The 14,482-nt window shown below is 43.7% G+C and overlaps 3 protein-coding genes across 3 annotated transcripts; 2 read left to right on the top strand and 1 right to left on the bottom strand.

Moving 5' to 3' along the window:
- Nucleotides 1–24: 24 nt before the first annotated feature.
- Nucleotides 25–5,840, bottom strand: mapk7 (mitogen-activated protein kinase 7). Its single transcript, XM_077550648.1, has 7 exons — nt 5,484–5,840; nt 4,639–4,913; nt 4,069–4,234; nt 1,975–3,392; nt 667–1,745; nt 452–582; nt 25–360 (listed from the first exon to the last, which is right to left on the bottom strand). The coding sequence occupies exons 2-7, from the start codon at nt 4,907–4,909 to the stop codon at nt 213–215; spliced, it is 3,213 nt and encodes a 1,070-aa protein (XP_077406774.1). The 5' UTR covers nt 4,910–4,913; nt 5,484–5,840; the 3' UTR covers nt 25–212.
- A 778-nt stretch (nt 5,841–6,618) lies between these two features.
- Nucleotides 6,619–8,194, top strand: vkorc1 (vitamin K epoxide reductase complex, subunit 1). Its single transcript, XM_077550703.1, has 3 exons — nt 6,619–6,878; nt 7,297–7,406; nt 7,663–8,194. The coding sequence occupies exons 1-3, from the start codon at nt 6,694–6,696 to the stop codon at nt 7,872–7,874; spliced, it is 507 nt and encodes a 168-aa protein (XP_077406829.1). The 5' UTR covers nt 6,619–6,693; the 3' UTR covers nt 7,875–8,194.
- Nucleotides 8,195–10,233: 2,039 nt separating this feature from the next.
- Nucleotides 10,234–14,205, top strand: LOC144038782 (transmembrane protease serine 9-like). The gene is made up of 10 exons (XM_077551521.1): nt 10,234–10,291; nt 11,836–11,856; nt 11,943–12,105; nt 12,174–12,442; nt 12,517–12,662; nt 12,743–13,037; nt 13,093–13,270; nt 13,350–13,618; nt 13,700–13,845; nt 13,927–14,205. Exons 1-10 carry the CDS (start codon nt 10,234–10,236, stop codon nt 14,203–14,205), a joined length of 1,824 nt encoding a protein of 607 aa, XP_077407647.1.
- The last annotated feature ends 277 nt before the right edge of the window (nt 14,206–14,482 follow it).

Here is a 14,482-nt window from a genome sequence, read left to right as displayed (position 1 = left end):
AAAAAAGAAAGAAAAAAAAGACTTCTTTTTTTTTTTAAATAGAAAACTTAAATTTTAATCATTTATTAACATTCACAGGCTCACAGTTGATTTTGTGTTTTTAGGTCTAGGAGACCAACATAAAAAATAAACCACGTAATAATGCAGTTCATAGAAATAAACATTCAGTCAAAAAAAAAAAAATACATTCAAACGTGCGCGCGGGCACTCAGTCAGGCATCGGGTGGAATGGAATCAGAGAGGATCATGGGAGAACCAAGCTGGAGCTCCTGCTGCAGCGATTCCAAGTCGGCCGGAGTCATCCGGTGAACCTCGCTCCAATCGGATAAGAGCGAGGCCGACAGCGGGGCAGAGTCGTAACTACCGGAGGCATTTTTAGGTTACACCTGCAATTTTACCTGAATCCCAAACATTTTTGTGAGTAGCGTTCAGCAAGGATTCGGGAGCTCACCTGTCTCGGTCGCAGTGTTGCAGCTCCGTGAGCGACTGGGTTAGAAGATCGTCCAGGTCGAAGCCCACGCCATAGCCCGCCCCGCTGCCTTTCGGGGTAACCGAGAACACCGGGGGCAACACGTCCTCAACCTGAGAAGGCAGAACACACTCATTAAATTCACCTTTGACCTACTGAGCTGCCCCCCCCCCCCCCCCTCCCCGAGTGAAACACACCTGAGACTTGGAGAGCTGTAGTGTTACTGTGTGGATGTCAGGGGCGATGGAGGGGCCCTGCTCTACCGTATCTGTGAACCCCAAACTGGGATGACCCTGCGAGGGGACCCCTAAAGCCCCGCAGATGGGGTTTGGCATCGGCGGCCTCGATTTGTCGCCGCCGGAGGAACACAGCTTCTCCGCGGGCCCGGCGTTAGCGGCCGAGGGCGCGACGTGATGGTTGAGGTGATTGTGGCCGCCGATTTCCCCGTTGGCGTCGCTGGTGCTAAGTGGGGTCGGGCCTTTGGTCAAAAAAGTCTCCAGTGGGAGCAGCTGCGTCTGCGAGTTGGCTAAGGCTTGACTTTGCGTCGGGAGGAAGTTCTGCTGTGGCGGCGTCCTGTGCGATTTTGCATGTTGTGATGGCCTGCTCTCTAATTGCTGTCCGCTCCAATTACCGAAGCAGTTGAACCCGCACGGGCCGCTGCTCTCGTCGTGAGGTTTGAGCGCGTTGTTCTTAACAAAGCCTCCCGAGACGGCCATCAAGTCCACGCAGCCGCTTACAGCGAGGACAATATCTGCTGGTTTCTTTTGGCTCATTGAAAAGAGTAATTGCTGGTTTTTGCCGGCAGGGTGAAGCAAACCGGACTGACTGGCTCGGATGTGAGAGATTAGCTGCTCGTGAGACTGAAACTTAGTTGTTTCCCTTTCAGGTTTGTTACTGTTGGGTGATCCTTGAACGTTATCGCCCACAACAGCATTCACATTAAAGTCTTTATTTGTCCCTCCTTCGCAATTCGGCGTGTGGGATTTGTCATTGCGGCTGTCCATCATCTTCGTCCAGCGCTGCAAGAGACTCTTGTCGTTATCGCTCAGCAGGACCCCGCCCAGCGAGTCCCCGGGCCTTCCCTCCCGTCTCTCTTTCTCCTTCAGTTTCTTCTCCCTCTCCCTGGCTCGCTCCTGCCTCTTCCGCCTTTTCTCCTCACGCTCTCGCTGGCGCTCCTGAGCGGTGACGGGGCGCCGTGACTCCGGATTGGAAACGGCCGACGATGTTCCTCCTCCTCCAGTGGCCGCCTCTGTCCCCAGTGCAGCGACACCTCCATCTGGATAGAAATTGTAAAGTTGTTGATGGTACGCACGTCACTCCCATTTCAATGTCACAAACTACTATGTGGCCACAAATTTATATTTTGTGCGCATATTATACCTATTTTGTGGCCACAATTGAGCCTATTGTGGCCATAATGTAGTATTTTGTGCAAACATTCTACCTGTTTCGTGACAATAAAAAAAAAAAAAAAACACTTTCAAAGGAAAGGAATAAAAACATACCACCCCTGGCTTTATTTCGGAATAAAGCTGCTTTCAGAGCTGCTTTGGTGTCTTCCGATATCGCCCCATCTTTCCTGGGCCCCTCCGAGGCACCCTGGGGAGGCTTCTGGTTCGTCGCCAGGGACTGTGAGAGGCTTTGGGACAGCGACTGAGCTTGGGCAGCCGACAGCGACAGAGAAGGCACAGTATTGGGTAAAGTTGTAATGGAGGAAGGAGGCCGCCTTTCCTGCCCTTCGCTGTCCCGCATCGGTTCGGCGTCGTGACTGGACACGGGCGTGGTTAAATCGATGGTCTCCGGCTGGCCGCTGTCCGAGTTGGCGCTGGGCATGTCCACGTCAACCGGGCCGCTTTCGCTTTTCCCGAGGCCCGGTAAACTGAGAGCATCTTTGTTGCACGTGTCCATTTGATTCGCGAATGTACGGTTCACCTCGGCTGGTACTCGTTTCTGTGTTGATGTCGTCTCTCTTGATTGTGAGGATCTCGGGTTCTGTTTGCCAGGAACATTTGTGGACTCGCTTAAGCTGGTCGAGGAAACCTGAGCAACACACTGACTGCTTTGCGACGCGGCTCCTCCTCCTCCGCCGCCGCCGCCATTCGCCCTCACCAAGGGCCGGAACTGAAGCCTCTGACGTGAGCCCTGCTTGTTCCTATGAAAGTCCTGGATCTCCATCAGAATTTCCTCTTTGATCTGCTCCTTGCTCATCGTAAGCTTGTCAAATTCAAAGTCGAACGCCGGCACGCAGATGGGCTCGTCGTCGGGATCGTGGTACTTGCCCAGGTACGGGTGCTCCAGTGCTTGGGTCACACTGATTCGCTCACGTGGGTCAAAGCGGAGCATGGACGCAAGCAGGTCCAAAGCTCCCAGCTCAGCTTGGGGGTAAAGTTTGGCTAAGGGCACAGCAGATTGGGACGGAAGACTTTGAACGTACGAGCGCACCCTGTCGGCTCTAATAGCGCCGATGAGCCCCTTGGGAGGGGTGCCCAACACGGACAAAATCAACTGAAGCTGGTGGACGTAGTGCTTGCCGGGAAAAATCTGCTTCCGCCCCAACATTTCGGCAAAGATGCAGCCCACGGACCACATGTCGATAGCCAAAGTATAGTGATTCAGCGACAGCAACAGCTCGGGGGCTCGATACCACCGGGTCGCCACATATTCGGTCATGAAGGAGTGCGATTCCTCGGGGTGGGAGCTCAGACCCCTGGCCATGCCGAAGTCGCCGATTTTGAGCTCGCAGTTCTCGTTCACCAGCAAGTTGGAGGGCTTGAGGTCCCGGTGGATGACGTTGGCAGAGTGCACGTACTTAAGGCCGCGGAGGAGCTGGTACAGGAAGTAGCGAGTGTGCTCCGGGGTGAGCGCTTGGGCTGAGTGGATGATCTGATGCAAGTCACTCTCCATGAGGTCCAGCACCACATACCTGCAAAAACAAATAAGAGGGAGTGAACCAGAGCCATTTAATCTAACACTAGAAAGTGAAAAGTGCAAATTTACAGTGGTTGGAAGTAATAAACTAGAGGCATCTGTACAGGTTTTTTTTTTTTATCTGATGACTTTTGAAAAGAGATTTATATACTTTCTACTCATTACTTTCTCAGAATACTATTTTTTTTTCCAGCCTCCGAATGACGAAATAAGGATGTAAACAGAGAATCTTGAGTGATTTGAGATCTTGGATCTTGAAGGGTGGGAAATATTTACAGGAGCAGCATTAACCAGGTAACATTAACAATGAGTTTAGTTGTCATCAGGAGCTAATTTAGCATTTTTTGTTAGCTAGCTCAAAATATTAGCAAAGCTATGGAAATGTGTTTTGATGGCATAAGGCCAAGCTAATGCTAGCTAATTTTTCCCACATTTTTGGTACAAGCACTATGAACGGAAAAGGTTTATCACTGTGCCAGGTTATGAAAGCTGGTACTGTATTTAAGTCTTTTTTTTTAACTTAAGGAGTTGAATCAGTACTTGTAACTTTAACAAGCACAAAGGAATGAGCAACGTGGAAAGATATCTGTACTTCTACTTAAGTATGAGTACTTTTGCCACCTCTGCAAATGTACATCCTTGCGCATTTGTGTCAGAATAACAGTACATACACAGACTTGAAGGCTGAGTGAGGAAGGTTAGGCTGCAGGATGTCTTTGATGGCGATGATGTTGTCATGCTTGAAATGCTTGAGAATTTTCAGTTCCCTCAAGGTGCGCTTGGCGTTTGTCACCACTTCAAAGGCGTTGGCGATCTTCTTTATCGCCACCTGCTGGCCTGAGGTACATATAAAAAAAAAAGTGAATACAGGATTGCACACCTTTCTGACAGCACAAATGTCAATGAGCTTGTGGTAAAGTTGAAACCTTGATGATTTTTAATTTGTGAATTTGTACAGTATACAGGCAAATTGACTATATGCCAGTGATATAATTTTACTCTGATTTGGTTGAACATTCCAGTGTTTATACACACTGATTAATTACCTCTTGTTTTATGTCAGTTTTACAGTAAGCTTCCACTGGGAGTGACAAATAATCTAAAGCAAGCGTGTTTGGCCTCTCATTTGTAGAACTGTAGGTAAAGACCTAACTTATAAAAGTTGGTTGAACCTATCCTTCTGGTATAAATGAGTTACTCACTGTACACACAAAATACATTTCAAATCAAATCAACCCTACCATTATCTCGTCTCCTGGCAGATGACACGACGCCATAGGCACCGGTCCCGATGGTCTCAATGACATCGTACTCCTCGCCCACATCAAACTTCACATCCAACGAGTGCTTTTTAAGCAAGGCCAAGTTTTTGGCAGTTGTGCTGGAATCTGTGCTGCCACTCATCGACTTGACCGCATGCTGGTTGTCGTCGCCTTTTCCGGTCGTCATTCTTTCAGACGCCACGGCCACAGGTTGACAGTTTTGACCATCCCCATGCTCCTCAGATGACATATCTCTGCGGAAATGAGAGGGATACGTTGTGATCAGAGGTAAAATGTGGATTACTGGCATCTTTTATTTGACTTAATTGTTGAGATTGCATATTTCACATCAAGTAGATTTGTGAGTACATTGAGACGAGATCATTTCATGATATATACATTATGACATTTTTGGTTTGGTGGTGTGCAGTGAGTAAGTGTAAAATATGTGCCTATGGGTAACTGCTTTCGAGCAAGTGCCCTTCTTGGCCTCAATAAGCAACTTTGCTCAGTGAAATGACAGACTGGTCACGCTGATCGGGTATTCATTGACAGCAGTGAGGGACGCGCCTTCACATACAGCACGCTCTCGAAACTGAAATCCCCGTGCAAGCAAATGAAGTAAAACGACAAATTATTGTTCCAATGTAATGCTTAAGAACAAGCCAAAGATTGAATCGTCCAACAGTGCAGTATCTCCCCATCTCTCATGGCAGGGGCGTAGACTAGTCAACGTGAAATCATGTAAGTCACTGTTGTTTTTGTTTTTAATAAATATAATCAATCGAAGAGGTGTGTTTAAGCGTCATGGAGCGGTCGTTCACCTTGCGAGCTCGCCCAAACGTCAGTTAATTGACCCTTTTAATCCCTCGGTAACATGTCTGTTGTCTTGTTTTTGTCTGTCGTTTCCTTGTCTTTGTCTTCTTCTTCTGCGTCCCTTCGCGGCGGTCGCCAGCCATCAAGTTGCACGACCGCCATCTGTTGGACAAAAAAGTACACTCCTGCGCTCAACGCGACCGCCTTCGCCCTGTTTTGCGACATGGGCGATTTTATGACTTTAAACCACAACAGTACAGCCTGATTTAAAATCGCATCGTTGTCGCTGCAGAAAATCGTTGATAAAGTAAAGGATTGTTTTGTTTTGTTTTCAAAGGATAGCATCACGTCGAAGGCAAAAGTTGTGCGTGTCTGTCCGGTGCTGGGGAGGGGGGAAAAAAACTCTCGTGGCATTATGATTGGCTTGTGAGGAGCCAATCAATGCTTTGTGAGCCATGCTACACTCTCCAATGGGAACAGGGAAGGCGGGGTAACCACTCTCATTCGATAGTTTTATTTGACAATTAAATAACAATGGAACTGTTTCTAGTTTGGTTTGGGTAAACCACAACAGAAAAGTACAAGTAGCTAAATAATTAAATGCCCAATGGCAGCACTAAACACAAAATTAAGTAAACATTCTTGCTACTCCAATTGATTTCACAGTTGCACCGTATTTGATAACACGGATGTTTCCAATACATTTCCAAGCTCAATTATTTTGGATGGCTACTACTTTGTCTCCTAGTAGTGATCACTGCACACTACACTGCTTTTTCGAATAATTGTCGAAAAAGAACATCTGAAAATTATTTAAATCCCCAAATGGCTTTCGATGTGGAATGGACTAAATCTGTAATATAAATTTAAAATATTTTTATTGAACGATGGTTGTATTTGAACGAGTTGTATTTACACTTTAGTGTTGACATAACTTGTATCTCACTAGATAAACAGCATTACGCCACTGTTGTCCACTGGTCAGGTCCAAAATCTGGCAAACCAATGAAAGGATGGGCCAGAACCCTAGAGCCAATCAACAAGCGAAAAGGCGGGGCTTAAACCACAAGAGCCAACCAACAAGCGAAAAGACGGGGCTTAAACCCCAAGAGCCAATCAGCAAGCGAATTATGTGGACGAACACATCCCAGCCCACGTTTACATCATTTTCTTCCCTGCTGCTGAAGCAGTGAACTTCGTTTTTGCGTGGATTTAGACATGGCAGCAGCAACAGAAGGCATGCCCAAGTGGGAGAGGACAGTGCGCGTGCTTTTGTGTATCTTTGGTTTGATTTTGTCAGTGTACGCGCTCCACGTGGAATTGTCTCGCGAGCACGACCCCGAGTACAGAGCGATGTGCGACCTGGGAGAGTCTGTCAGCTGCTCCAAAGTTTTCACATCAAGGTGTTGTTTGTTGTTTCTATTGCACTTGATCACGTATTACAAGAATAGAATGTGGCCACGGGCCAATGTGAGGTTGAATATGTTGGAGGTTTAGCTCAATGGCCTCTTGTGGCCGGAATCCGCCTCCCCATTTCAGTGCCACGTTTTACAGCCCCCACTCTCATGGAGGACATTTCACCTTAATTCAAATCATGCGTGGTACTCTTGTCACCCCCACCAAATATTCAAAATTAGGATCTATATGATTTTTTTTTTTTTTACTAGCTCGTAAGTTATCCATCTAGCTATCTTGCTGTCTTTAGCTAGGTATCTTTATTTAGCTATACAATGTAGCTATCTTCATATTCTATACCTAGCTATGACTTCATTTTGTATGCAATATTTTTTAAAATATGTCTATTCATTTATCTTTTTACAGATGGGGACGTGGTTTTGGCTTGGTCCAGTTCTTTGTTGCCCAAGATAGCCCTCTGAACCAGCCTAACAGTATTCTTGGAATCATATTTTACACGCTGCAGCTTGGCCTGGGTTGGTTTGCCTTCTCCAAATGACAGAGTACAGATATTGTGTGTGGTTGTAAACAACAACAAAAAGCGCAAACCGGAATGTTGGTCGGCATTCCAGTTGAATTCAGTGTCCGATAGTTTGTATAGAAGGGAATGTTATGCTCTTTTTTTTTTCTTTCCTTTGCTGGCATGCGCTTTTCCAAAAATACGAACATTTATTTGAGACAATTTTTCCCAAAATGACATCTTCATGTGTTTTTTTTTTTTTTTTTGTACAGGTTTTTCCCTGTCCAAAAAGGCCGCTCTCATCTTGGTGCTCTCCTCCTGGGTATCAGTGGCTGGCTCGTTCTACCTCGCCTCGATTCTGGCTTTTGTCCTGGGAGATTTCTGTATGGTGTGCGTGTCGACATACATCGTCAACTTTGCCTTGCTCTACACCAACCTCAAGCGAAAAAGTGCAATTGAAGGGAAGAAGAAGAAGGCAAGATAATAATCATTCCAGGAAAAAAAAAAAGGTGTTACATTCAACACCTTTCGCTCTCTCTCCTGGCTCAAAGTAAGATCTCTGGTGTTACTGCCTTATTTACTCCTGCTGAGACTTTTTAAGAAAAACAGGATTTATCTCACTTTTTCAGTCATCTGTTTTAAAAAAAAACATTTGTCACCTGTCCTCATGCATTTGATTTAAACATTCCAGTGTTGAATAATAAAGTTGACGGATGTTATTTTGTTTTGTGTGAATTACGCAATACTCAAACCAATCTTAAAAATCACAGCAGAAGATTAAACGAAATGAAAATTACACTTAAACATGGATTCACATTTTTCTTGTGCAACCTAATCTCAGCTGCTGAAAAACTCCCGTTTTGTATTTTTTTGGTGTGCTGTTTTTGTAATACCCTAAAATACCACAAGATGGCGCCAAAGCCCCGAAGGCAGTATTCGCAACAACTAACGACTCACTTTTAGTAAGGATTGTTTTGAGATTGGAAAAAAACCAACATGTCCAATGATCAAAACGAAATGAGAATAATTATAGACTTAAGTGGCACCTTAATTGTGAACCGACCCATACTTAATTCCCCTGTTGATTCTGAGGGGAAATGAACTCACCAATAACCCATACTGATTACACATACTGTTATGATTGACCCCTTGAGGGCCACCATACTATAATGTGTGTAGTGGGATGTATTGGAGACAAGTCTGAAATGCAGTGTGTAAAGTACACGTGTGTGCTAATACACACACACACACTAAAATTTAAAGCAGCACCAATAATTATGAGGGACTTCGCTAAGATTTAACACCAGAATGCACCCAAGCAAGTTTTTGTTTGTCGGCTGCACCCACAATGCGGTACAGCCTTGATTTTTTTTTTAAACTGTGATGTTTCTTGTGTGTTTAATCATGTCTTTTTTTTATTTTATTTTATTTATTTTTTTACATACTGCTATATTCACCCCAAACAAAAAAAATGATGCACAGCAACTACTTTGTACCTCCAAAATGGTCACTTTTCAAGTAACCCAAAAGCTGCATTTTTTTTTTCAACCATTAACATTGCATCATCATCTTCAAAGCTTCGCTTGAAGTGTTAAAACCCGTAACGTTTTTATTGAAAACATCAGAAAATATTATAAAAATAAATGGTCAAATTTTAGACCCATATTCAAATTAGAAGTGTGTAGCTTTTTAAAAAAAAAAAAAAAAAAGTTTTTACTCAAAGGGCGATAATACTCAGTGAATGGAAAAAATACATAATGCAAATAACCAAATATACGTTTTATGTTATGAGCGTCGGTTTGTTAAATGTCTAATATAACTTCTTCTGTGTTGTATTTTGTTTCCAGACTTGCTTGGCGGGCAGGATCAAATGCTCTCATAGCTTCCCCACCACTGTGTGAAAAAAATGCAAATGCCCCCAAACGAAATTTTGACATTCTTGACTTGGTGAAAAATAACTTGGAGAGGTCTGTCTGCATTTTCTTCTCAGCTAAAAATAATTTTTCTTACACAAAACCGGTTGCTGCCTCACATGCAATTTGCACATCAGCATTGTTGTTTTCACAGTGATGCCGACCATAAGAAAAAAAAAAAAGAAAAAAGAGAGAAAGGTAAAAAAGAGAAGGTAAAAAGTTAAGACAAAATGTGATTCCAAATGTGAACCAGTTCAAACCCTAGCAAAATGTATTTGTATATGATTGCAAGCATTCAATGGCTATTTTATTTGTGTATTTATTTATTTATATATTTATTGAGCTAAAACAGTTGCCTGGACTACACCCTGAAAATAAATCTTCCTCAAATGTAGTTTAGAGTTTTTCCTTCCGATCTTTGTCAACTGTGGGCCTCTTACGCGATTCAAGGCTATACAAGTCATTTTAACGTGACTTTAGAGCGCCTCGTTGTCACGGCATTGAAAAGCCCCGCGGGAAAAAAAAGATGAAAGAATTTGGAGGGAGGAAAAAATAAAAACAACTTGATAGCCAACGTGTGGACCGGCGCTCCGTGCTGGTGTGGCTACTTTAGAGCGCCTCGTTGTTCGCTGTGAGTGTACGCACACCCATGGAGAGAAGGATGCGATTGTGAGACTTTATTGACATGTCAGTAGATAGTCAACAACTACAATTTTCAAATGGCTTGAAGGATGCGCATTCTTTCTTGACAGAAAAAAAGTCAAGTATTTGCAGTATTTACTTCAAGCATTTGGCATTTAAAAGGAAGGTAAGTGATCAAAATGGTGTCATCGCGGGGGGGGGTTGTGCATTAGGGAGGGGCCCAGCTCATAGCAGGTGACATGTCTACTGAAGATGACTTCAAGTGAAGCAAATTTGAGCATTTTCACAATGGCGTGCAGGAAATGGCTCAACGTCATGATGGCTCTGCTCAGCTTTTTAACTGCAAGTAAGTCACACATTTTTTGTGAAATTCTGGATTTGTGCATGCTTATTATACTCATACACTATAAATTAATCCTTTGGACAACCTTTTTTTTTTTAAACAGCTTTTATTGTATTATGAGGGCTATAAATTAATTTTTAGTAGATGCTGTCAAAGTTCAAACTTTAACTCAGTTTATCTCCAGATTTAAAGCTTTAAAACCAGCTTTTTAACTCAGAGTTAATGTTTTAAAGCTTTAACTTTGAAAATACTAATTTTTAGTAATCCTTTATATATATATATGATATAAAATGAAATATTTGGTAATTAATAATTTCGAGTACATTGAAAGTGTTTTTCAGTTTTAAGAGGTTTTACAAAAAAAAAATTGCGCAATTTATTGTGGTTTATTCTGGATATTATTCTTGACAAAATAATATAGCTACTGTTGTGATTTAAAATTTCTGTATTTTTTTTTATACGGTGTAACACCAGTTCATATGTGTTTTTTAAATCATCAAAATATAGAGTTGAATGGTTTAATATTTTGCTGAAAATGAAGTCACTAATTGTAGTGTGTTTTCTGCTATTTAATTATTTTACTGCCACACGTTATCCCAAAAAAACCAACCTCGGCAGCGGCAGACGATTTTGAGCATTTTAACTCATCTTTCAAGGCAATGGTGGGTAGCAAAATGAAAGATCGCGTTCGGTTCTTTCATTAGAAAAAAAAATATCTGTGGATGTGTCTTTGTGAGTGATGTCGCAATTTCTGCCAAGTGTCTGTAATCAATGATGTTTTTTAAGTCTTATCGTCATGACTGGGACCGCATCTATTTTCCACAACAATGTAATCAATTATGTTTTTAAAGTCTTATCTCATGTCCGGTGAACTCCAGGTGGGCTGTTTGGTGGGGGCTTTTGTGATACCGCCCTTCAAGATAGTATAAGAAGGTTGAAGTGTCTGTAATCGGGACACTTTGCGAGAAGCTGCAGCCATGTTCTGTAAACTCGCTTGTGTCCGGAATATTCTATAAAATAAAACCTTCGAAGGAACTGTTCACCGATCTCCAGCCTGCATTCGGATAACCAACATTCTCACTACCCGAAAGAAAACGAACACGCGGAAAAAAAAGATTCTTTTCTTCAACAGTTTACAAACAGAAACGGTCAAAAATGTCCGGTGAACTCCAGGTGGGCTGTTTGGTGGGGGCTTTTGTGATACCGCCCTTCAAGATAGTATAAGAAGGTTGAAGTGTCTGTAATCGGGACACTTTGCGAGAAGCTGCAGCCATGTTCTGTAAACTCGCTTGTGCCCGGAATATTCTATAAAATAAAACCTTCGAAGGAACTGTTCACCGATCTCCAGCCTGCATTCGGATAGCCAACATTCTCACTACCCGAAAGAAAACGAACACGCGGAAGAAAAAGATTCTTTTCTTCAACAGTTTACAAACAGAAACGGTCAAAACTTTGGACTCTACCTTTAAACGTTTTTTGCCGGTAATTAATGTCAACCGACCAGTTTTGAACAAGGAATGATTTCCACATGTGTATGTTTTCCCCAGAGTCACATGCTCAGCTGGATGGTAAGTTCAGATTCTAAATATAACGATTTGTCTGAATGAATCAACATTCTACCTCATGAATTTATCATAACCTCTTTTTTTCGTAGTGTGTGGTAGACCGGCACTGAACGCAAAGATTGTTAGGGGTGGAGATGCTCAAGAAGGAAGTTGGCCCTGGCAGGCGAGTTTGCAGAGTTTGGGCATCCATGTTTGTGCTGGGACCCTCATCAACAACGAATGGGTACTGTCTGCTGCCCACTGTTTTTCCGGGTAGGTCAACCCTACAAGACGACATTTCTTCTATTTTCACCATCTAACACTTGGCAATTTCTTTGCAGCACAAGCACCTCTGGGTGGGAAATTTCTCTGGGTCGTCAGAACTTGCAAGGAAACAACCCGAATGAAGGGATCCGAACTGTTGGCGCCATCATTTTGCATCCAGACTTCGACATGTTCAGCTTCGACAATGACATCGCTCTGCTCAGACTCTCCTCGCCGGTGACGTTCACCGACTACGTAAGACCCGTGTGTCTGGCTGCCAATAGCAGTGTGTTCAATAATGGTACTGACAGTTGGGTCATTGGTTGGGCAACAGTCCAGGAAGGAGGTGAGGAAGTGAACTTTTTTTTTTTTTTCTACATAAAATGGTTATACCTAATATGCTGCCATTGTCTTGTTTAGTGCCCCTCCCTTTCCCTGGAACGTTACAAGAAGTGGAAGTCCCGGTTTTGGGAAACAGACAGTGTAGCTGCCTGATCGGATCGGGTTTAGTCACAGACAATATGATCTGTGCGGGTTTTCTAGACGGAGGGAAAGACGCTTGTCAGGTTGATTACTTATCCTTTCCTACTTGATTTTGTTTAAAGTAAAAAAATATTGCATTCAAAATTCCTCTTTAACTCCTCAGGGGGACGCGGGAGGTCCAATGGTGAGCGAGCAGGATTCTCTTTGGATCCAGTCTGGAATCATCAGTTTTGGATTAGGCTGTTCCCAACCCAAAAATCCGGGGGTTTATGTAAGAGTGTCCCGCTACCAATCCTGGATCAACTCCCACATCAGCTGGAATCAACCGGGTTTTGTGCACTTCAACTCCAGTGGGTTGGATGCTGATAGCGACTACATTTGTACTGGTCGACCTCCTTCTGCTAATGAAGGTCTGGCTGCAACCACAGATCCGGTGCCCGTCCTATCGAGTGCTGAATGTGCGTCGCGCTCACCGTACATTCCCGTGATGAGACTCGGAGTTTTAATAATGAGACGGCATGTTTTCAGTGTGTGGTATACCATCGCGGAAGCACAAGATAGTTGGAGGAGATGTTGTTTCCGAAGGAAGTTGGCCTTGGCAAGCTAGCGTGCAGAGTTTTGGTAGCCATGTTTGCGGTGGTACTCTCATCAACAAAGAGTGGGTACTGTCTGCTGCCCATTGTTTCACCAGGTGGGGTCACCAAACCTGAAAACATGCATGCACATTTCTTCTCATTTGACCATCTAATCTTTTTGCGTTCTCTCCATAGCACAAGAACTCTTGGTTGGTCAGTTTCTCTTGGTCGAAGGAACCTAGAGGGCATCGAACCAAATGAAGTGACCGAGACTATTGACGCAATCATTTTGCATCCATTCTTTGACAGTTTCACTTTTCAGAATGACATTGCGTTGCTCAGACTCTCCTCTGTGGTGGAGTTCAACGCCTACGTCAGACCCGTGTGCCTAGCGGCCAATAGCAGCGTGTTTAACAATGGTACCGATAGCTGGGTCACCGGTTGGGGATCGATCCAGGAAGGCGGTAAGAGACTTCTTAGGTAGTAGCATAATCCATTCCTAATATAAAGAAATCATAATTATATTTGTTCACTGTACCTTATAGTTCCTCTCCCCTCCCCTAAAACCTTACAACAAGTGGAAGTCCCAGTTGTGGGAAACAGTCAATGCAACTGCCTAATTGGAGTGGGTTTAGTCACAGACAATATGATCTGTGCTGGTTTTCTAGAAAGAGGGAAAGATGCTTGTCAGGTAGACTACTTTTCATATCCAACTTGGTTTTTAAAATGTTAAATGATGTTTTAACGGGACTCTTTCCTTCCACACCCTCAGGGAGATTCAGGAAGTCCAATGGTGAGTGAGCAGGACTCCATCTGGATCCAGTCTGGAATTGTCAGTTATGGATATGGCTGTGCTCGAGCAAATAATCCAGGGGTTTATACAAGAGTGTCCCACTACCAGTCCTGGATCAACTCCCACATCACCTCGGATAAGCCAGGCTTTGTGCAGTTCAACTCCAGTGGGCCTGATGCTGATAGCAACTACACTTGCCCTCTACATGCTGATCTTTCCAGTGCTGAATGTGGGGTTCGCTATTATCTCAGTGCTTAGAACAGGGGTGGGCAAAAATCGGAGTCCTGCAGGTTTTGGAGGTTTCCCTCTTCCAACACAAGCTGATTCCAATCAACAGGATCGTTATCAGGCTTATGCAGAGCTTGATGATGAGCTGATAATATTTCAGTTGTGTTGGAGAAGGGAAACATCCAAAACCTGTAGGACTCCGGCCTCTCGAGGACCGAGTTTGCCCATCCCTGGCATAGAACATACATCGCATGTAGATTTATATGGCTAGAACACAAGTTCTGCCTATTTTGTTGTACCAACACTT

The sequence above is a fragment of the Vanacampus margaritifer genome, chromosome 18, assembly GCF_051991255.1.
Source record: "Vanacampus margaritifer isolate UIUO_Vmar chromosome 18, RoL_Vmar_1.0, whole genome shotgun sequence".
NCBI lineage: Eukaryota > Metazoa > Chordata > Actinopteri > Syngnathiformes > Syngnathidae > Vanacampus > Vanacampus margaritifer.
The sequence above is the reverse complement of the archived record's forward strand: the minus strand, read 5'-3'. Positions and strand labels throughout refer to the sequence as shown.

Bases quoted from the DNA above. Each gene is read 5' to 3' on its own strand.
- LOC144038782 (XM_077551521.1), top strand. From the start codon at position 10,234: ATGGCGTGCAGGAAATGGCTCAACGTCATGATGGCTCTGCTCAGCTTT. The intron at 13,038-13,092 runs GTGCGTCGCGCT...TTTAATAATGAG, and splicing joins CGTCCTATCGAGTGCTGAAT to ACGGCATGTTTTCAGTGTGT. The intron at 13,846-13,926 runs GTAGACTACTTT...CCACACCCTCAG, and splicing joins GAGGGAAAGATGCTTGTCAG to GGAGATTCAGGAAGTCCAAT.
- vkorc1 (XM_077550703.1), top strand. From the start codon at position 6,694: ATGGCAGCAGCAACAGAAGGCATGCCCAAGTGGGAGAGGACAGTGCGC. The intron at 6,879-7,296 runs GTGTTGTTTGTT...ATCTTTTTACAG, and splicing joins TCCAAAGTTTTCACATCAAG to ATGGGGACGTGGTTTTGGCT. The intron at 7,407-7,662 runs GTTGGTTTGCCT...TTTTTTGTACAG, and splicing joins CACGCTGCAGCTTGGCCTGG to GTTTTTCCCTGTCCAAAAAG.
- mapk7 (XM_077550648.1), bottom strand. From the start codon at position 4,909: ATGTCATCTGAGGAGCATGGGGATGGTCAAAACTGTCAACCTGTGGCC. The intron at 1,746-1,974 runs GTATGTTTTTAT...ATTTCTATCCAG, and splicing joins CCGAAATAAAGCCAGGGGTG to ATGGAGGTGTCGCTGCACTG. The intron at 361-451 runs GTGAGCTCCCGA...TGCCTCCGGTAG, and splicing joins CAACACTGCGACCGAGACAG to TTACGACTCTGCCCCGCTGT.